The sequence below is a fragment of the Sus scrofa genome, chromosome 3, assembly GCF_054392235.1.
Source record: "Sus scrofa isolate SSC_HxYL_T2T_F1_AM1 chromosome 3, Sscrofa_HxYL_maternal_Yorkshire_Landrace_v2.0, whole genome shotgun sequence".
Lineage (NCBI taxonomy): Eukaryota > Metazoa > Chordata > Mammalia > Artiodactyla > Suidae > Sus > Sus scrofa.
The window spans coordinates 138,628,882-138,651,628 of NC_139385.1; the positions used below are offsets into that span (position 1 = coordinate 138,628,882).

Consider the following 22,747-nt stretch of genomic DNA (forward strand, 5'->3'; position numbering starts at 1 on the left):
AACCAAATGCAAAAGCTTGGAGCTTTGCAAGGAGACAACAGCAATTATATGCGATGCTGCTGCTGAACTGTATCAGCAATAATTGATAGCACTGTGGCTCTCTCAAGTTACCCATTCAGCATTAAAAATAGAAACAGGGCTTACCCACCTTACAAACGCTGTCTCATTTCTCATCTGAATACAAATACTCTCTTTCTGCATATTCATAATGACTTGCAGCTATACTATATCTGGCTCCTGTGTAATGGCTAGTGATGCATCAGAAGTGGTGGGAAATGACCGAGGGTCTGAGCTGGGGGAGATCTGGAGGGGTCGAGGAAAGGCATTTAAGGGGGACTTTGGAAGGCGATGGGGCTTGGCAGCCCAGAGCAGCGAGGGTGGTCCTCAGGCTTCATCTCCAGATGCCAGGCTAGTCCAGTGGCCAAGGAAAGCGTCGCTCAGGACACATTTCCTGCCAAAAGTATCAACAACCATAGTTCTCTCCCAGTCTAATGTGTTCATTGGAAGGCTGTTCTTATTTTCCAGGAGTTAAGCAGACGGCTCCCAAGCTGCGCCTCATCTCCCAACCTGCTCACCAGCCCCCACCCCGGTCATTGCATGAAGAAGTCCTTTAGCTGGAGAGGTGCGGCTGCCAGGATGCTTCTTTAAGAGGGATCAGACCCCATTCTCAATGTCCCAATATTCCTGGGACTTTGCCAACCCTTTGGGACAAAGGGATTCTTGTTTATTTCTAGAGACGGTCTTGGGCAGCCTTGGTCCTGCGGGAAAGCTTAGATTGTTGGCTCGTCATGGGAAGCTGCTAATAAAATCAATCTGGATGTTTAGCACAAATCGGCAGATGCCAGGTCTCCAAATGGAGGTGATTTTAAATGCACTCTCAGAGTGGAATAAACACAGGCTTTGGCAGTTACGCTCACTGAAGCTGAGGGAGCCAGACGAGTCTGGGAAAACAGGATTGGAATCAAGAGTGGCCAGAAAAAAAACTATAGCCCTGGGAGGTGAACACAGGGAGCTCTGGTTATATTTAAACTATGAGTCACATGACTAGACTGTACTGAGGCAGAAGTAAAGCATGTTTTCCTTGAAATGATTCAACTTGGTTGAACTTAGTTCAGGAAAAATGTCTTTTCCCTATGAATGCTTTTTTCCCAAGCTTAAAGAGTTTCAAGATGAGATTTATTTTCTTAAAGAGAAAGCTTCTATCAAGAGCTTCTAAACGAGACACATCTGTGGACTTGGAACACTCAAATGACACCAAATCATGCATTTGGCCCATCTCCTGTTTCTGGATGGTTAAGACACCACATCAGGAAAAAAAAAAAAAAAAAAAAAAAAAAAAAAAAAAAAAAGAAAGAAAGAAAGAAATAAAAAGAAAAAAAAAAGACAAAAAGTGAAGAGGAATTGTAAACACTTCCTTGGTCTCTTGATAATAAAACGAATGGATATGAATCCCACATTTATTCCATTTTCTTGGGCATAAAGTTTTCAAAGCCTCCTCCTGAAGTGATAAATCAGTAAAACTTCAAACTTACCGTAGGGAAAAGCTTGTCAACATTTAACAATTATTCTGCAATCCTATCTGGATTCAGATTAAGGTCAAGATGTGATTAAACCCCATTTGAGCTGTGGCTTTGGAAAGGTGAGGTTTGTTTTTTGTTTTGTTTTGTTTTTTTTGTCTTTTTGCCATTTCTTGGGCCGTTCCAGCGGCATATGGAGGTTCCCAGGCTAGGGGTCTAATTGGAGCTGCGCCAGAGCCGCAGCAACTCGGGATGCAAGCCGCATCTGCAACCTACACCTCAGCTCACAGCAATGCTGGATCCTTACCCCACTCACTGGGCGAGGCCAGGGATCGCACCCGCAACCTCATTGTTCCTATTCGGATTCCTTAGCCACTGAGCCACAATGGGAACTCCTGGAAAGGTGAGTTTTTTTTTTTTTTTTTTTAAGGAGGTGACCCAGGGAGAAAAAGAAATTAAGTCTTAAATAAAATGCAAGCACAACCAACAATAATATCACTGGTCTTGAATTAGAAGCTTTATCCTGCTTCTTGTTCTTATCTTCGGGCTGCTTCACTTAAATATAATGTGTTTATCTTTCTTTTTTACTATCCAATGACCAAAGGCTAGAAAGAATTATGATCAGTACCTAGTGGCTTTTTTTGGGCGGGGGTGGGGACCGCTTTTCCTGCCATCTTTTAAATTTTCTTCTTTTCCCAAAGTGGTTATGTCTTAGATGGGTGTTTTTTAATGAGGCTTGGCATTCAGGTGCCAGATCGCCTTTGGGGGCAGGAGAAGAGGAACAGGAAGCCCCGGGCCCCGCGCTGCCTGCTGCCGGCTCCCGCGTGCAAAGGCTGGAGGGGGCGGTCTGGTCGGAAGAATCGCCCCCTTCCTCCTTCCTTCCGTCCGGCCCCTGCCTGCGTGGGGGGGAGAAGGGCAGAAATGGAAGGGGGCGAGGCCGAGCACCTTCTGTATCTTACCCCATCCTCAGAGGTGTTTTTAGCGCCCAGCCCCTTTCCCCAGCCTAACATCTGGGAACGAGGAGGCCAAGCCCCACGGCCCTCTAGGCTCCAGGAGGGCCAGGCCGTGGAGTCCCCTCCATCCGCATCCCCACCCCAAGCAGGTCCATCTGTGCGCCGTGGCCTTGGGAGAGCCTTCCAGAAATGAACAAAAAGGGCCCGTGGGAGCCCAGGTGTGTTCAGTGCTCCCAGGCGGTAGCGGGGACCCGGAGGGGGCCCGGGCCAGCGGGGAGGCGGGAGGGTTCGCCGCGCCCCGGGCCCTCGCCCCCGGGTCTCAGCCCCCTCCTCCAGGCCGGGGTCATCCCGGGCTCTCCGGCCGGGTCCCCCGCCCCCCGCGCGCCCCGCACCCGAGGCTCGCCCCGCCCCCCGGCCCGGTTCGCAGCCCCGCCCCCGCCCGCACCCCAGACCCGGACTCTCGCTCCCTCCTCCGCCCGCCGCGGGCCGGGCCCGCAGCCCCGGCCCCGCCGCCCCCGCCTCCGGCGTCCCCGCCCCCGGGCCGCGCTCGGCCGGCGCCACGGGCCTGCTCGGCGGGCGCGCCATGGGCAGCGGCAGCAGCCGGGGCGGCCGCGCCCTGAAGCGGCTGCGCGGCGCCGACAGCCGGCCGGCGGGGCCCGGCGGGGCAGCCCCGGAGGGCGGGACGGGGCCGCCGGCCTCGGCGACCGCGGCGGCCCGGGAGGAGGCCCCGGAGGCGGCCGAGGGGGCGGCTGGCTCCGCGGCGCCCCCCGACGGCAGGGACGAAACCCTGCGCCTGCTGGACCAGCTGCTGGCCGAGTCGGCGGCCTGGGCGCCCGGGGAGCTGGCCCCGCGCGGCCCGGCGCGGCCCCGACCCGCCGCCGGCGCCGGGAGCCCGGTGAGTGTCGGAGCCCGCGGAGCCTTGGGGGCCGCTGCTCCGCTTCCTGCCCCGGAGCCCCCTCCCCGCCGGCGCCCTGTCCCCCAGCCCCCTTCCGCCCGCCGCCGCCAGCCCCTGCCAGGCGCCATCGGCCTGCGCGGTGCCCTGTCCCAGGGTCGCCCACCGTCTCCCTGCCCCCGGAATCCCGGCGAGGTCTCTTGCCGCCTCTCCCTCCCCAGCATCCCCTCTGACTGTCTCCCTCTCTGCCTCCTCTGGGTGCTGATCAGACGGCCACCAACTTGGGGAGCGACAGGGCTGGGAGCCGCCTTGGAGGTCGGGGGACAGACCTCCTTCGGCAGAAATGCATCTCGTGGCCAGAGCGCGAGTATTTTTCCTTTGGAACTGTGGCTCCTTCCAGCCTAGGTGGGAGCTGGCGGGCGGGGGGCAGAGAGGGGACACTGCTTTTCCCTAGGTACCTTCCCCTGGGCCAGTCTCCCGGGCACGCTCGGAAGAGGGTGCCAGGAGGTGGGACCGGTAGCCAAACAGTGGTTACAAAGGCCCGGCGCGTCAGACACCTCGGCGTCTTTGCCTTGCAGTCAGGCAGTTCACATACGACCGGCTATTTTTAAGATGCTGTGCAGTCTCTCTTTGGCTTCTCTCCTCACTCTTCCAGGACGCTTGTAATAACATCCCTGCTGTTCTAGAAAAACAATAAAAATGAGCACTCTCGTTTGGCAGCAGTCTTCGCTCCTGCAGAGCTGAACGAACAAGATCCTTAATATCAGCTCCTGGGCTTGCGAGGATGTCCAAGCCAGCCCCCCCGCCCCTCCCTGGAGCCCCTCAGGCTTTGCTTAACAACTGCTGGGAGCCTGGGGGGGTGTCTGCTGGGGCAGCCACCAAGCAGTAGAATCCTGGGAGCTCCTCCTGCGAGGTGGGGGGAGGGCTGGGGGGAGGAAAAGGACCTGGCCCCCCTGACCCAGGCACAGGGCTTCTCCTGCCCTTCCCTGATGCCCCTCCCGAAGTGAGCTGCTGCAAGTGGGGCCCAATTATATAACAGGATTCCTTTAAGGTTACATCAGCGCCCAGTTACATAACCCTCAGAATGGGTAAACGGTTGAGAGATTTGGGGGAAAGCCTGAGATGGCACGGACGCAGTCTTTTAGTGTTCATTCTTCAAGTGCTTTGGAAACTTCAGAAGGGAAATGAGAAGAAAACAGCATGGACTCCCCGCCCTCTCCTCACCCCTTCCATCGCCAAGTAGCCTAGTGACTCCTAGGAGGCAGGGGGTTAAGGAGTCCACGGCCTGGAAGTTCCCGTGTAGCACAGCGGGTTAAGTGTCCGGCTGGTATTGCTGCAGCTGTGGCACAGGTTGCAACGGCCGTGTAGGCTCAATCTCGGGAACTTCCATGTGCCACGGGCACGCCCCCCCCCACAAGTCCATAGTCTAATGGAGTGCGAGATCTGCAGACAAAAATCCGATTCAGGTGGGCAGTCTGTATAGAGGGTACACAGGAGGAGCGACTGGCCCCCTGGAGGAGTTGAGTCCGCATCTCAGAAGGACAACACTTGACCCGGATCTGGAAGAGGCTGTGGCACTAGGCAGGCAGATGAACAGCGAGGAGCATTTGGGCAGAGAGAACTCTGTCTGCCAAGGTGGTGGCGCCCCGAGGCACATGGTACCCAGGGCGTGGGTGGGAGTATTGGAATTGAACGGGTCGGGAAGGGTCAATGCCAGGCTGCGGACGCGTCATGCTAGGGGCGTCCCAGGCTACAGAGCTTGGACTTTACCAAAAAAAGCCATGGGTATCTGTGCAGGACTAAGGCGAGGCCAACTGCCAGGGGCAGGATGAACTGGGCAGAGCTGGACTGGACACAGGATGACCAGCCGGGGGCTGCTTCAAGGGTCCCGAAGAGCAGGTGCCAGGTGAAGCAGTACAGCCAGAGGCCTGAAGGGACGGTGGTGTCGAGAGAGACTGGGAGGTGAAATAAGCCAGCCGTGTGGTTACTCTGTGGGACGGGGGTCGTGTGGATCCTCTTACTATAAGTGTTTCTTGAATGAGTCCTAGAGCCCTAGATTATCAGAGCTGTAAGGAAGCTTTTGCAGCCAGTTCACTTTGGGGGAGAGGAAGTAAAAAGGCTGAAGCCCCTTAATTTCTCGGCTCTAAAGGCCTCAGGTAGAAGGCTCACTGCCTGTAAGGCCACGTGTGAGCTGACGCCTTTTGCTTTGTCGCTCACACCCTGTAACTGAGTCTCTGGCAGTTGCTCATTTTACAAGACTCTGAGTTGACAGGACACCGCCTTTGGGCTACGAAAAAACACGGGGACTTTGATGAGTCGGCCTTGAGACCCATACGCAGAAGTTGGCCCTTCTTCACAATATTAGAAACGATGTTCCCACCAACAAAGAAGCCTGATCGAGCGTGTTAATAACACTATTTTAAATTCCTTTGGAAGGAAGAAAAGCTTCTTGCATTTTGGAGAAGAGAGGTATTCTTCCTAAGAGAATATCAATAGAACTCAGGCAAAATTACCCTGTTAAATATCTATATTTAAAATTTGGGGAGTTCCCGTTGTGGTTCAGTGGAAACGAATCTGACTAGCATCCGTGAGGACACAGGTTTGATCCCTGGTCTCCTTTAGCGGGTTAAGGATCTGATGTTGCTGTGGGCTGTGGTGTAGGTTGTAGATGCAGCTTGGGTCCCGCATTGCTGTGGCTGTCACGTAGGCTGGCAGCTACAGCTCCAGTTAGACACTTTGCCTGGGAACGTCCCTATGCTTCGGGTGCAGCCCTAAAAAGGCAAAAAAAAAAAAAATGTTTTTGACCCCTGTTGATTAGAATTTCTTAAAGGCTGATTATGTGTATCTCTGAACCAACATTCTGAATATGATGCATTATACTTGACTATGTTCAAGAATAATTGTAGCTGATATTTCAGTGAGCACTTGTGTCTCAAACATGTATGAGCTGTTTTCATCTTTACCATTATTCTTATTGTCCATTTTTACAGATGGGCACAGAGAGGTTGAGTGGCCAAAACCACACGGTTATGGCAGAGCCGGAGATCAGAGCCGAGATCAGACCCTCGACAGACTCCCGAACCCTTAGGTCAGAGTGGCCTTGCGGCTGACAGCTGTGACGGCTTGCTTGTTCTTGCCTTTCCATCCTAGGCCCACCTTTAGTCTTGCAGCTGTCACTTGGTACCATTGTCAATCTGTGTGCAACCAACTAGCCTTCTAGAATCCCCGCCCAAATGATACCTTTCTGAGCTGCCCTGGGTGGTGACATTGCAGAAGCACGCTCGCCGGCACTGAGTTTAAAGCAGGAGCAGTGTCCTCCAAGGTCAGGCCTGAGGGAACTTTCTCCTCAGACTGAGACTGAGAATCCTTTTTCTTTTTCTTTTTGCTTTTTCATGCACCTGCAGCATATGGAAGTTCCCAGGCTAAGGGTCCAATCAGAGCTACAGCCAGCTTCTGCCCACAGCAATGCAGGACTCGAGCCACATCTGGACAGCTCACGGCAATACTGGGTCCCCAACCCACTGAGAGAGGCCAGGGATCGAACCCGCATTCTCATGGCTCCTAGTCGGATTCATTTCTGCTGTGGCACGATAGGAACTCCCAAGCGTTTGTTTTTAAAGTTAGAACAAGTAATATCCACAACCCTTGAGAAAAAAACCTCTGTTCTTGGTTGTTCTTGCCAATAAAAAAACTTAGAGTGATCTTACTAATGAGAGGTTTTAAATAAAAAGAGCATCCCTGTATTATTAGCTTTACTCTGTGGTTGTAAAGGAATAGATGCTCACTGTAGAAAAAATGAAAAATAGGAAAAAATATTTTAAAAAATTAAAAAGTATGTAGGAGTTCTCACTGTTAAGGATCCAGCGTTAAAAAAAAATATATGTATGGGGAGTCCCCGTCGTGGCGCAGTGGAAACGAATCCAACCAAGAACCATGAGATTGCGGGTTCGATCCCTGGCCTCGCTCAGTGGGTTAAGGACCTGGCGTTCAGTGAGCTGTGGTGTAGGCTGGCAGCTGTAGCTCCGATTTGACCCTGAGACTGGGAACCTCCATATGCCACAGGTGCGGCCCTAAAAAGAAAAAAAAGAAAAGAAATCAGAATAGGTAATATGCATACACATGAGAAAAAATGTAAGCGGTACACTTAAAATTTCCCTTCCTCCCCACCTTTCCCCAGCTCCCTGCTCTGGAGACACCCACCTGTGATTCCTGTGTCATCTCCCGGCGCTGGCAGGATGGAGGGGCAGGAGGGGAGGCGGCAAGGGAAGCAGGGTCCCCGGGGGAGATGCTGTGGGCATCCAGGTGAGAGGCGGTGGAGAAGGTGAGGTGCAGCCCAGTATGAGAGCAGCGGAAGGGGAGCTTCTAGAAAGGCGTCCAGGCTTCCGGCCCTGGGAATTGAGTGGATAATGATGCTCAGAGTTGGGCGAGTTGGGTTTGGGGTGTGCGGCAGATGCGCCGGTGGGCTGTCGGAAGCTCACGTCCACTGTAGAAAGTGGTGGGGGCTGGCATGTAACCCCACGAACCTGGGCATCTAGACGGGGCGACGAGGGACAGCGTGGGGACGGGCGGAGGGAGTCCTGCGCCAGAACCTGGGGACCACCAGACACCGGAGGAAGACTCTTCCTCCAGGGAGAACAGCCAGGGTTAAAAGGGGCAGACCCACTTGCCTGGAGATGGGGTGGGGGGTGACCTCAGAGGGCTCCGTCTGGCATGTGCTTCTGCGACGTGGGCTCTGTCCGTGGTGGGAAGCCTGGTGTAAAGGTTGAAGCAGAGTCTCCCAGCGCCTTGCCCCACGCTGGGCCCCAGCCACTGCGCCAGGGCGCTGGGCCCGGGGAGGCAGGCGGACGGGTCTCGCCGCCGGCACCGCATCAAGAGATGCTGATGGAGGCTTTCCTGGCACAGGAGCTCCACTGTCCTCCAGGGCCTGGGACAAGCCCTAGCTGGACTCTGGTGAGGAGGGTCAGCAGTGGTCAGTGCAGATGAGACTCTGAGCAGCTAAATGCGGGGAGCCGTCACCAGCACGGAAGACCCCAGCCCCAGGCCCCCGGTTCAGATTCCCGCCAGACTCAGCCACTTGGGTTTCTTTGCAGTTTGAGAGTTGCAGATTGCTGGAGCTGAAGAGACCTCAGAGGCCACCCTGGTTACCTTCTCATTTACACCCGAGGCCCGTGGGGCCCGCCAGGGTGATTGCCCAAGCCCCCCGCAGGACCAGGAGCCACACCAGGTCATCTGCCTCCAGATGCAGGATCGGGCTGCCTGTGCGAACGTGCATTTGCACACATGCTTCCTAAGGCGATGAAACGCTGTACAGACGGAACTGATGGTTACTTTCCTCCGATCCCTCCCCCTTTACCTTCTCCAGGTCTCCTTGGCCGGCTTCTTCTTCGGAAACACTTTCCCGAAGCCAGGCCTCATGAAGGGAGGTGGGGCCCTTGGAGGTGGCACGTCAGTGTCAGAGCCTCCTATTGAAAAAGTCCTTCGTCCTTTGACGAATGCTCAGCAGCCTTCCCAGCCGAGTCCAGGGGGCCCCTGGGCCCATTCGCTGCCTGGGAAGCTACGGAAGGGAGCTGTGCGGGTCAGTAGCTGCCCCCCGCCGCGCCCCTGCCCCTAGTGATGAGAGGCCAGAACCCAACTGGGCAAAAAACTGCAGCCTGTCAAGGCTGGGCGATCAGGGGCCAGGAGCCCCAGCTCCAGTGTTGGTGTTAAAGTGTCCGTAACGGAACACAAGCAACCTGAGCTTCAAAGAAGCACAATTCGTAGAGAGCAAGGGGGGAGATTATTGAAACACACAGCAGCGTGGAGGGAGCTCAGGCTTGTTGGGCGGAGCACAAAAAGCCAGATGAAAAAGAGTGCACCTGTGTGGTTCCACATCTAGAATTCCAGGCTTCTAGAGAGGGTACCTCGGGAGGGGGGGCAGCGGAGGGACGGGGCAGGTGGTCCCCCAGAAGTGCGAGGGCCGGGGGCCGGGGCATCCGCACACAGCGGGTGACCAGGGTGGTTTAACAGGATGTGTGCACATCAGAACCCGTCAGACCGTGTTCTTGAAACGCCTGCAGCTTGTTCCATGTCGGTGAGCCGTCTTATTGATGTGGGTACGTCTATGCATGCAAAGCTGTTCAAAATTCAGAATTAAGGGGAGAACTCTTGAAGCAGAAGCAGCAGGCCAGAATACAGACTGTTAAAACATGCCGTGGGTTTTCTAAACTTTAGCCGCTGATACTTCACTTTTCTCCGAAAACCCCAGTCGGAAGAGTCAGGGGAGACTTTAAGTAAACTCGTCTGTTCTTCCTCACATGTTTGCTGCTTCTCGTTCGGCTGTGATGTGGTTTTTCGAAGCCTCCGGAGGATCTTGAGTGATGACATATCACACGTTCGGCCTGAGCTCAGGCCGGTTCCCACGGCCCCAGCCCAGGCGCCACGGCCTCCGCGGGGTCCAGATGCCTGTCCCGCGGACCTCGAGAGGCAGGCAGGCAGGCAGGCTGCCAGCTGGCGGCGGCCCGAGCTTGTGTCTGCACGAGGCGCGGAGCAGCCACCAGAGGCTGCTGTGTCTTTGCAGTTCCTCCAAGCTCCTGCACTGCTTCAGCAGCCCCTGTTTTCTGGGAGAGTGTCTCATGCGTTTTGCATCTGAGAAAAAGCAAGTTCAAGGCTTAAACTGATGAGAAGAAGAGACACACATTCAAACCGCAGGCACAGGAAGAAACACAGATTCTCGAAATTTAAAGATAAGAACGGAGTTCATGTCATGGATCAGTGATAACAAACCCAACTAGGATCCGCGAGGTCTAGGGTTCCATCCCTGGCCTTGCCCAGTGGGTTAAGGATCCGGCGTTGCCATGAGCTGTGGTGTAGGGCACAGATGTGGCTTGGATCTGGCGTGGCTGAGGCTGTGGTGTAGGCAGGCAGCTGCAGTTCTAATTAGACCCCTAGCCTGGGAACCTCCATGTGCCGAAGGTGTGGCAGAAAGAAAGGAAGTGGCGGGGAGAGAGAGAGAAAGAAATTAAAAAGAATTTTCAGGTAGTCTGAGCTGCTCAGGCTGGAATGGGCCGGCATGCCTGCATGTGTGTGCACGCGCGTTGTGCGTGTGCGCGTGTGACTTCCGCTCCCCTCTCTGGCCTCCGTCGCCCCATCCCCACTCTCTCTTCCTCTTCCCATCTCGTGAATCCCTTGCCGGCTAGGGAGTCCCGGCCTCTTCCAGTTCCCAGCAGTACAAACTGACTCCCCGCAGCAAGAGCCCAGCCACCAGCAGCAGGGCGGCCCCTCGACCAGGGACCAGGCTGCGTGTGCGGCCGGCGTCTGCATGGAGAGGGCGCCAGGCAGGCAGGCCCGGCTTCTCCCGCTGGTGCATGGGGTGCCTGCGGCGGCCTCCAGGGCCACCCCCAGAGCCTGCGTGGCAGGACACCGCCAGGGTCAGCTTGCTTCTGCTACCACCGCTAACTCATGTTTCCCCAGAAACTCGCTCCCACTGGTTTCTCGGGGAAGGACCTGCCCTCCTGGAACCTCTCGGGCCTCAAAGACAGAGACCTTCCAGAACTCCCCTCCTCGTCACGCCTCCAGGTCCTCCTCTGGCAGGGCTGCGTCACAGGTTCCTCTGCTCACGCGCGCAGCTGGCCTTCTAGAACACATGTAGTCCACACCGTGGGGTCTGGCATCGGGTCTTTCTCAGTGTGTCATCACGCTAGGTTTTTTTCTGCCCCACTGTGAGCTGCCCGGGCAGGGACCATATCCTGCACGGGGAACAGAACACAGCCTACAGCAGGCCCTCGGGAGCCAATGGCCTCTGACAGCTCCGTGCCTTTGCACATGCTGTTCCTTCTCTGAATGCCCTTCCCCTCCTCTCCACCTGGTAAACCCCTAATCTCTCAAAACTCCCTGAGTACAAACTGGAACACTTGTTCCTGTAAAGATATCAAGTCGCTCTAAGAGGATCTGTGGAGTTCCCGTCATGGCGCATCGGAAATGAATCCGACTAGGAACCATGAGGTTGCGGGTTCGATCCCTGGCCTCGCTCAGTGGGTTAAGGATCCGGCGTTGCCATGAGCTGCGGTGTAGGTCGCAGACGCAGCTCGGATCTGGCGTTGCTGTGGCTGTGGCATAGGCCGGCAGCTGTAGCTCCGATTAGACGCCTAGCCTGGGAACCTCCACATGCCTCAGGTGTGGCCCTAAAAGGACAAAAGACAAAAAATAAATAAATAAAAGGATCTGTATATTAATTTAGCCCCAACAAACCTCCCAGGGGGACAAGCTTCCCTACATCAATGGGGGTGCCCAGAACCAGGAAGAACCCAGGCTCATTGGAAAGCTGTGGTAATTGAGACCGGGTGGTGCCAGCATGAGACAGGCATAGACCGTTCGAAGCGTTTGCACGCAGACGTGTGCAACGTCTGGTTGACTTGGGACGGAGAAGGCAGAGCAGAGCAGCAGGCTGCCCGGCTGTGCCAGATGGACGTCAGGCCCATGACTCCTGGAGTGAGAGATGGGGGCGTGCTGGCCAGGTAGCTCTCGAAGAGGCAGGGAGTCTCTTGACGTGAACTTTTTTTCCTTTGCTTTTTTTAGGGCCACAGCCGCAGCATATGGGGGCTCCCAGGCTAGGGGCTGAATCAGAGCTATAGCTGCCAGCCTACACCACAGCCACAGCAACACGGGATCCGAGCCACGTCTGTGACCTACACCACAGCTCACAGCAACACCGGATCCTTAACCCACTGAGCGAGGCCAGGGATCAAACCAGCATCCTCGTGACTACTAGTTGGGCTCCTAACCTGCTGAGCCACAGCGGGAACTCTGGTGTGACCTTTTTAGGTCACTGCCCTGGCCCAGCCTCAGCTTCCCACCTACAACAGGTGGCTGGAGCGCGACAGCAGAGGGAGCCTTTCCACTTGCCAGCTCTGGTTCATTCAGCCATCTGCCAGCTGAAAGCCAGGGCTGGGGCAGGCTGCACCACGGACGACCTTCTGACACCTCTTCCTTGTGTCCTTCTCAAGGTGGCCCCCAAACAGAGCGCTGAGGACCACCCAGAGGGCAGCAGTGTCTCTGAGTAAGTACGGGGGACGTCCCAGCCACCCTGGCAGCCTCCCGGTCCCCTCCCTGCCCTCACCATCCACCCAGAAACCCTGTGCAGTGGCTCATCGGTGAAGGAGGCCCAGTCCTGGCCTTCAGGAGTTACAGCCCAGAGGGGTGACCGCGGCGTCCCCCGTCATCCCATGACAGTGTTAGCAGGAACACATGTAAGACCCCTGGAAAGTGTCAGCTGAGGACCTCAGCCCCAGAGGCCAGGCCTCCTCTGTCTGCACAGCCCTGGGCTGCGGGAGGGTTCCAGGGCCCCGGGAACGGCAGCCCCAGGAGGCTGGGCCGGGCTGACCTTGGGCCCCTGGCCCATCCTGGCCTTGACTTTCACTGGTCCCCCGGTCACTGGGAGGCAGGACCGTGGTGCTCAAGACCACGGAGGTGACAGGTTGTGAAGATTCTGGCTCATCAGCTATTTTTATTACCAACTTCAAATGGTTTCGGGGCCAGAACCTTGCTGGTTTTCCCACATTCAGCAAACATTTGCAGAGGCCCCTCCCGGAAGAGCTGGATCCCTGCAGGTGGGCTCAGGGGAGGTCTGAGAGGGGACAGGAGCAGCCCCAGGGCTCGTGGAGGGGTTGGTGTTTAAAACGGCTGGGAGTTCCCGTTGTGGCTCAGTGATAATGAACCTGACTAGTATCCATGAGGACGCAGGTTCGATCCCTGGCCCTGCTGTTCCTGTCCCTGTGGTTAAGGATCCGGCATTGCTGTGAGCTGTATAGGTCACAGATGCAGCTTAAATCCCGTGTTGCTGTGGCTGTGGTGTAGACCAGCAGCTACAGCTCTGATTCCACCCCTAGCTGAGAATGTCCATATTTTGCCCTAAAAAGCAAAACTAAATAAATAATACATTAATTTAATTTGATGCTGGAAGGACAGCGAGTTTCACTGAGGAGAGAGGGAGGAGGGCGCGTTCCAGGTGGAGGGACTCGCAGCAGCAAGACACCAGGTGTGACCAGGGCGCCGCGCAGGCCGGTGGCACTTAGCACAGGGTCTGTGGGAGGAGGGCGGCCTTGAAGGCCAAGCTGAAGCCGGGGCCACAGCTGCCAAGTAGGAGAATGCGGGGACGGGCTCTGGGCTCCGCCGTGGCCTGGGAGGTGAGGCGGCGAGCACGTGCACCGGGCCCTGCCTCTCGCCAAGGCCGGAGCATCCCTCAGCAGCGTGGACCATCCGGTTCCCCGTCACAGCCCCTGCTCCTGGCAACCGCGCAGGCTCCGCCGAGCACGGCCTCCGCACCCCTGGGCGCTCCTGTGCTCAGTCTGGGGAACCTACTAGTGAGCCAGGCCCTGGGCGGGGAACCCCATTTTCCTGATGTGCAAACCGAGATCCGAGGCGTGACCTGCCCCCGGTCAGAGGGCTGGTAAATTCTAGACCCAAGAGACTCAGGCCTCATCTACCATGTGGTCTGTGGTCCAATTATAATCGATATATGCTGTGATCTTTTTTTTTTTTCCAAGGTTGCACCTGCGGCATATGGAATTTCTAGGCTAAGGGGTCGAGTTGGAGCTGCAGCTGCCAGCCTATGCCACAGCTCATGGCAATGCCAGATCTCCAACCCACTGAGGGAGGCCAGAGATGGAACCTGCCTCCTTAGGGTACTAGTCAGGTTCATAACCCACCAAACCACATGGGAACTCCCTATACCTCCATTGTAGAGAAAACAGAATTGTGGCTGAGCTGGAATTCAAACTGGGTGTTTCTACTGCCAGGACCCTGCCCTCCAGCTGTGCGGGCACCACCTTCCTCAGGGACAAGGTCTGGAAAAGGGCAGGGCCTGCTGGCGGAAGAGACACAGGAGGTGTCCAGGGCAGAGGTTTTCGGTGTTGGTTTTAGGATGGATCCGAAGTCCCTACAGGGACCACTGTGGTTGTCCAGAGGGGATGTGGAGTTTGACGGTAACATCTTGCCTCTCATGACTGTGTTTCTTACCCACAGAGCCCCAGGCAGCTGCTACGAGAGGCCCGAGAGGCCATCCACCATCACCTACGACTACTCCGAGGAAGAGCTGATGGCCAGCATTGAGCAGGAGTACTGCTGCTGAGGCCGGTGCTGCAGCAGCCCCGCTGTCACCCAGCGGCCAGTTTGCTGCTCCTCCCAGACCTGGCCCCACCTGCCCTGCCCAAGGCTCTAGGTGGAGCTGAGCCCCCTCCAACACGCAGTTACTCCTGGATCTGTCACAGCTGACCCTTTCAAGTCCACATTCAGATGGGCCTGAATCGGGGTGGCTGCTGCCCATTGTGCTTATTGGCAAGAGGAGGTCAGCTCTGTGGACACGGGCCAGAAGGAGGGTGCAGGTGCTGCCCCACAGGCGCGGGGCCAGGTGACCTGCCACATACCTGCCCCTCCCCTCAGTCTCTGGGGAGAGTGGGCTACAAGATGCTCCTGGATCTTGAAATGCTTCTCCTTTCTGATGGCCCACTGGCCACCTGCTCAGGAGGCCCTTGAGCTGAATGAAAGTCTTGGGGCCTCTAACACCCCTGCCGCAGCGCCTCAGGGACGTTCCCCGCAGCAGGTGCACCCAGCTGGAGGGAGCTGGAGGGAGCCACCCTCCATGCCGCAAAGGAATCGCTGAAGATGCTACTGAAATGAAAACATTCAGATTCTGTGTGTCTGGGGGCCTGGGAGTCTGCATTTCTCACCAGCTCCCGGGTGAGACCCAGGCTGCCAGATCCCAGCCACCCTTGGAGCAGCGAGGATTGAGTCTGAGCTTTAGGCTCCAGGTAATGCTTCCCTGGAGCTGGAGGCTGCTCAGAGCCACAGCCCAGCTGCCTCCACAAAGAGAGGCCTGTGCTGTGGCCAGTGTGGAGGGACAGGAGCTGGAAACCCCCCGTCTGATCCTTGCTCTGTCACTAACTTGCAGTCACCTTCCCTCTCTGACTCAGCTTCCCTTTCTAGAAAGGGAGCCCCGGAGGCTCTTCGGGTGTTGTCTCCCCACCCCCCCATCTAGGACGACACACTCCCAGGCTTCCCTGGTCTCTGGGCACAGGACCGCCTTCCTGCCCAGGTGGAGCCCAGCACCCCTTGGACAGGCTCTTCAGGGCCGCCTGCTCTTCCCACCCAGGAAGAAAGTAGGAATCTCACAGCCGCAAGGCCAGAAGAGCCTCAGAACCTTCCCAGCCGCCAAAGGAGAAAGCCAGCCAAGGATGCCCTGTGAACGAGGCAGGGCCCGGAGAAGTGCAGCCTGGCCGGAAGGCTGCGTTCAGCAGGCTCGGAGTGTCAGAGCGGCCGGGAAGCAGCTCCTCTGGGGCAGCTGGCTGCGGTGTCGGTACAGAAAGCCTCGTGGAAGGCATGGCCGCGTCCCAGCCAGAACAGGTCTCAGCTTGTCTGGTGTTAACCACTCACACAGCCGCCTCTGGGGCATCGCCCACCAGCGAAGGGGCAAGATGGTCTCAGAAACCGAGGAACGACCTCTTGGCCCTGTCCCCAGACCCATGGGCCTGTTGCTAAAAGGGGCAAAGAGGTGTTTCCACGAACCTTTAAGACTTGGCAACTGTGCCTTTGATCAGATGGTCCAGGAGTGGGAGATTTTAACCTGCAAGTCAGAAGATGGAGCGCTGGAGCCTCCCACTAAATGCCCCTGAGGGTTGGCTCAGAATGTCCCCAAAGCAAGCGCTATTTCTCATCCAAGCCCAGACCTTTCATTTTGATATGGAGATTAAAGCCAATACTATTTCGAGAACACAAATACTTCTTTTAAAAGAAGTTATGACTTTCTCACCACTGGATGGATCAGACCTTGAATTTAATGATGTGAAATTGGAAACCTCATCCAACCCTTAATGAGATAAAAGCACGAAGAACAAAAAAAGCTTCCTGAAGTTACATTTTATGTCACTGTCAAGGCGAATGCACTTCATCAGAGCTAAGAAGTCACAGCGGTTGTTCTCAGATCTTTTTATTTTTATTTTTTGCTTCCCTGAATTCAGGAACAGCGTCTTCTGAACAGCGGCTTGCCAAAAAAGCAGCGTGTCCCAGCCCGTGATGCGGAGATGGGCGATGGACAGAGGACGCTTGGTGGTGGCAGGGGTGCTGGTCCTGGTGGCGACTGCTTGTTGCACTCAATGGGCACACAGTGCCTCCTGGGTGCTGAGCACTGCTTCAGGCCTTCTCTTGGGTGCTGGGTGCTGCTTCTGAGCCCCCGCTTCTGCTTAGGAGCTGAGTGTGGCATCTGCTCAGGGAGAATGTGGCTGAAATAAAGGCGGGAAAAGACCCTTCCATGTTGAAAGTAACAATGGGAGTTCCCCCTGTGGCTCAGCAGGTTAACAACCGACATAGTGTCCCTGAGAACATGGGTCCCATCTCCGTCCTTGCTCAGCGGGTTAAGGATCTGGCCATGCTACAGGCTGCAGTCTAGGTCACAGACTCTGCTAGGATCTGATGTCGCTGTGCCTGTGGTGTAGGCTGGCAGCTGCAGCTTGGGTTAGATCCCTAGTCTAGGAAGTTCCATATGCCGCAGGTGTGGCTATAAAAAGAGAAAAAAAAGTGACAATGACAGGTTGAAAGTCTCAGTGCTACAGATGTGTCTCTTGATTTCTGTGGTGGCAATTCCCTCTGAGATGCTACAAAGCCCGGGAGTTAAGAAAACATGCTTGGAGTTCCCATTGTGGCGAAGCGGAAATGAATCCAACTAGGACCCATGAGGTTGCAGGTTCCATCCCTGGCCTTGCTCAGTGGGTTAAGGATCTGGCGTTACCGTGAGCTGTGGTGTAGGTTGCAGACGTGGCTCGGATCCCCCCCTTGCTGTGGCTGTGGTGTAGGCCGGTGTCTACAGCTCCGATTCGACCCTTAGCCTGGGAACCTCCATATGCAGCCCTAAAAAGATAAAAGACAAAAAAAAAAAGAAAAGAAAAGAAAAAGAAAACACGCTCCATTCCAGCTCTCAAACTGCTGTGTGCATCCTTGGCCAAAGGAACCAGCCACCGCCCTTCTCCTGCCACCCACACGTGTTCCCACGCCTTACCTCTCCTGCCCAAGCCGTCCCGCCCGACTCAGGCTCCCTCTCCTTACCTGCAAAGAGCTTTCCCAAGACACTCCTCTTTGATGGTTCAAACTCTCTGAGTCATGGGGTCACATGACATCGCTCTGGGCTGCCGTGCTGGGCTGGGCTGCATATAGCCCGGTGCGCACATGCCCTTTCTGCTCAACCCACACTCATTCTCACCTCGCGAGCCCCTGCTGCTGGGAGCCCGGCCCTCTGCCAGATTGGGCGGGGGGAGGCTCACGGAGGAAGATCTGGCCTCCGCTGGTGAGGATGTGCTGTTTCTAGAGGCAGAGGCTGACCCGTACGCATGGATTCACTGCACAGAAAGCTGAAGGCCGTCGAAGACGGAGTAGCCAAAGCCCGCTGAAGATCTAACCTATGTGGAGCCGGGGTGCGGTTCTTTTTCTGGTCTGGAGATAATTAGGCAGGAGAAAAGCCTACTTCGTTGCCTTCCAGAGGATAACGAACGTTTGAGGCTCTGAAGGGCAGTGCTCTCCCCAGGAAGGAGGCCATCTGAAACCAGACCTCTGGGTGGTGACCTCTGGGCCCCCTGGGAGCAAATCAGACCTTAACAGGTGGTGTGATGCCCTCTCCGGGGTGACGAAACCCTTTAGTTTTCAGAGTAGGAAAAGCTGCCCTTCCTGTGGGGTGCGGACCCTGGGAAGGAACACTGTGACACTTAAGTCCTCGCGAGGTGGACGGACGTACAGACATCCTGTGGCGCTGATGCCCAGGGGAGCTGGTTTCGTGTGGCACCGAGGACACGGGGTTGCCTTTTCACCAAAAGGTTGCCTTTTCACCAAAATCGGGGGCCTGGAGCCCACTGTCCACAGTGACACCATGTGGCAGCAAGACACACACAGCAGGGCCTGGGCTTGGACCCGGTGGCACTGTCCCTGGAGAGTGGCTGATGTGAAGATTCCAGCTTGGGGCTAACTAAGCCCAAGAGGTTTAGGACAACTTGTAGGGAAGGGCAGAGACGGCTGAGCGAGGGGCTGACCTTCCTACTAATCTGATGAGGAGAGGATGTGAGTGAAAAGAAATATGACCTCAGTAACACAGGTTGCTGAACCGTAACTTAAAAAACAAAATGTATCCAATATCTGGATGAAGAGGGTGGACTCCATGCCAGGCTCAGTGCCAGGCGGGCCCTGGGCATATAAAATGAAGATGCCATGAGAAAGAGCAGAGGGCCAGAGTTCCCCTTCATGGTGCAGGGGAAATGAACCTGACTTGTATCCATGAGGACACAGGTTCCATCCCTGGCCTGGCTCAGTGGGTTAAGGATCCAGCATTGTTCTGAGCTGTGGCAAGTCGCAGACACGGCAGGGATCCTGCGTCGCTGTGGCTGTGGTGTAGGCCTGCAGCTCCGATTAGACTCTTAGTCTGGGAACCTCCATAGGCCTAAAGTGAGGCCCTTAAAAAAAGAGAGAGAGAGAGAAAGAGCGGAATGCAGTGGGAATAGCTCTGCCTGCGCCTCTCCAGGCAGCCTGAGCCTTCGGGCTTCTGGCATCCTCACTGCTCTCATTCTCGGAAGTGGGGTGGCGGTGGCTGGGGCTCCCTGGGGAGGCCCTGAAGCTTCCCTCTGCAGCGGGAATGGGGTAGGTGAGCCGGGAGAGCCGCCTCGTCCGCTCAGTGGGCGCAGGGTGCCTCTTCTTCCCCCGTCCATGTTGCTCGGAGGCCTGAGGCACAAACGACGGCTGGGCTCTACCCCGGCGGACCCCACGCGGACGACAGGTGGGCGGGTCCCGTGGGAGGCGGAGCCCGCGGCGGGGGCGGGGACGGGGGCGGGGAGCTGGCGCTGGGGAGGTGGGCGGGTCCCGTAGGAGGCGGAGCCCCAGACGGGGGGCGGGGAGCCGCCGCTGGTCCGCGCTGCTGCTCGGGAGCCCGCCGTGCAGGTCCCTTCTGGACCCGGGACCCCAGCGAGAACCCTGGCTTGGAGCCCCGCCCCATGTGAACTTTCCCCGCAGCCCCTACAGAGCCTTTTGTGATGAGCGGACTCTGCGGCTTCGGGGCCTCGCGAGCTGCCGCCAAAGCCCAGGTCCCGGGCTCTGTGGGGGCCCGGATTTGTGCGTGAGGCCTTACGACCCCTCCCCTGTGGCACTTTGGTAGGGATGTCCCTCAGCAGAACGGCCCGGGCACCTCCTGTCCCAGCGCTTGTCATTCCCACACACAGAGCCATCGCTCCCGGGTTCCAGCGCCCAGCCACGTGGGCATGAGGTCAGGGACCCCACTGAACCCAAGGCCCAGCCAGAGCCCTGGCCCGCGGCGTGCACCCTCTGTGCGTTGTCGCTCCAGCCGTATCCTCGCGAGCGCGGGCCTAAGTGCGTCGGGTTGCTCTTTAGAGACGTGATTCAAGTGATGACTCCTCAGCCCAGAGCATGGACACACGCCCCTGTGCACACAACTTGCCTTCGGTTTCAGGGGTTCCCCTCCCCTCAGGCGCACCCTCTGTAGATCCCCAGGGTTTTCTGGACCGTTCTTCCTTGGCACTCTCTCCCGCCCCACCCCGACGCCTCGCCACCTTGAGGTTCCTGGACCCTCAGCGCCATCCCCTAAACTGGGGACTCCCCTGGGTCCCGCCTCAGCGCCTATCCCAGCACCACCACTTGGAAAGTTCCTCAAGGCAGCAATCCAGACAGTCACAGAGGTCGTCCCACTTATTTTCTGCCTCTGAGAGTCACTGTCCTTCATGACCTAAGGTCTAGTTTCTTGAAAACTCTCATTTCATACAGTTTGTCTGAGGGGTACTTGGCATGGGAGAGTAGATTCAGTTCCTTTTACTCCGTCTTGGGCAGAAGTGAAATTCATATTACCATCACTTTAATGTTTAAGCTGTCCCAAGTTGGCCAGGGGCCAAGGTTTTGGGGGCACTTTCAATGACTTCTTTGCCATTTAACATAGTCCTTGATGCTCTTGAAGGCAGCTGGTGACCCAAGGATACTCTAAGCCCACCTGTTATTTCTATGCCCCAGACGGCTACCCTTCAAGGAGCCCTGGCTCCTTTTGGTGGAAAACAACCAAGGTTTTCTTCTAAGCACAAAATAAATGTGCCAGGAGTTCCCATCATGGTGCAGAGGAAATGAATCCAAATAGAAACCATGAGGTTGCAGGTTAGATCCCTGGCCTCGCTCAGTGGGTTAAGGATCCGGTGTTGCCATGAGCTGTGGTGCAGGTCACAGACAAGGCTCGGATCTGGTGTTGCTGTGGCTGTGGTGTCGGCTGGCAGCTGCAGCTCCGATTGGACCCCTAGCCTGGGAACCTCCATATGCCACGAATGCGGCCCTAACAAAAAAAAAGCCCACAAAATAAATGTGCCAGACGCCAAGAAAGGCACATTACCTGTAGTTGTTACATAGTCCTCATTTTATAAAGTAGAGTAACTTTCTCAGCAGCATATAGCTAGATGGAGTCAGATCTGCACCCAGGCCTGTCTCAGGCCAAATCAACCCTATCTACCAAAGCCACGTACAGTCTGTAGACTTTCCCAGGCACTCCTTTTTCTGGATTCTCAGACTGGAGGTTCTGACCACTAGTAGAAACTTGCTATATTTTATTGAAGTTTATTGCAAGTCTGATCTCCCTGCTAAAATGTAAACTCCCTTGTGACAGGAATCATATCACATCCCTCCACTTCATCCCCCCACCCGCCCATCTATAAGTCTCGTGAGACCCATGAGACTTAAGAGTCAAGTTCAGTAACCAGCAAGTTCTTCCCAGTGATGTGAACCTCTCTCTGGTCTCGAAGGAGTCCACAGAAGGGGAGCCCGGGAAAGGCTGCCTGCAGAGCTGGGTGGTGAGAGCTGAGGAGGAAGCTTGAGTACTTAGCTGCCACTATGTCGCCTTGTCCTCATCTCACTACGCCTGCGCCTCTCCTCCCCCAGCACCGCTTGATATGATATCCTGTTTCTTTGTTTTCATTGTTGTTGTTTTGGCTTTGTTTGTTTTCTTCTACTTTTTTCCCCAATGCTTGTGGCATGCAGGGCCTGAACCCGAGCCACAGCAGGGACCCACGCCTCAGCAGGGACAGTGCCGGATCCTTAACCCGCTGAGCCACCAGGGAACTCCAGCAAAGTCTCTTTTTTATTAAATTACAATTGAGCTGCCGTATCGTGTTAGTTTCAAGTGTACAACATAGTGCTTTTTTTATACATTGCAAAAGGATGAACATGGTAAGTCTAGTGGCCGTCTGTCACCACATGAAGTTATTACAGTATTATCCGCTGTATTCCCCATGCTGTACGTTACATCCTGTGACATTTAGTTTGTAACTTATTTCTTCTTTTTTTAGGGGGGGCTTTTGTCTTTTTAGGGCCGCACCTGCAGCATATGGAGGTTCCCACGCTACAGGTTGGATCGGAGCTGTAGCTGCCGGCCTACACCACAGCCCACAGCAACATCGGATCCTTAACCCACTGAGCGAGGCCAGGGATAGAACCTGCGTCCTTATGGATACTAGTCAGTTTCCTTAACTGCTGAGCCACAACGGGAACTCTACTTATTTCTTCATTGTCTTTGCTTGTTGGCCAGTTTGCTGAGCTCAGTGGGAACATGCTAGGGTGAGGAAACCTGTTTACAGAGCCAGCTCGGGGCAATCCTGGGGCCAGCTAGGCCTTCTAGGCAGTGGGGAGAGGCCTTTGGGGATGAGCCTCCCCAGCTTCGAGGGGCCAGTGTGTGTCTCATTCCTGTGCCGTGTGGTGTCCTTGCTGCCTGGACTTCCTCCCAGGAGAGGGCCCCAGTGTTAGAAACATGTCTCGAGTCCTTCATTTTTATTACAAGTCGCTAAACAAAGGGGTTCCCACTGTGGCCCAGCAGGTTAAAAGATCTGCGTGCAGCAGCTCGGGTCACTGCCCAGGTGTGGGTTCAATCCCCCACCCGGTGCAGTGGGTTAAGGATCTGGCATTGCTGCAGGTGTGGGTAGGTCGAAGTTGCAGCTCGGATTTGATGGGGAGCTTTCATACGCTGTGGGTGCAGTCAAAAAATAAACAGGTAAATAAATAAAAATAAAAGTCCCCAAACAGAGAGATGCATTGAAAGCAAAGGAACAGTGGATATTACCGCCAGAAAGTAGAACCTCAGAGACACAAGCAAATACAAAGTAACAAGGCTGAGGGTAACAGGTGTATCGCCATCACCCAGAAGCAAAAGAGCTTGGAGTTGGAGACTTTTCTAGGTGAAGTGCTAAATGCGAAGTCCACTGTGACCCTTTGCTGCCCTCTACCCACACACGCACCCAGAGGCATGCATGACCAGGACTAGCGTGGCCTAGGGCATCCCATTCTAGGATGGGTGACCAGAAGGCAGGGAGTCCACAGGATCGAGACAGATTGAATGTGGAGAA

General features: G+C 55.8%; 1 protein-coding gene across 1 annotated transcript; it reads left to right on the top strand.

The window, feature by feature from the left end:
* The first annotated feature begins 2,924 nt into the window (after positions 1–2,924).
* Positions 2,925–16,635, top strand: CYS1 (cystin 1). Its single transcript, XM_021087851.2, has 3 exons — positions 2,925–3,365; positions 12,344–12,396; positions 14,361–16,635. The coding sequence occupies exons 1-3, from the start codon at positions 3,054–3,056 to the stop codon at positions 14,464–14,466; spliced, it is 471 nt and encodes a 156-aa protein (XP_020943510.1). The 5' UTR covers positions 2,925–3,053; the 3' UTR covers positions 14,467–16,635.
* The last annotated feature ends 6,112 nt before the right edge of the window (positions 16,636–22,747 follow it).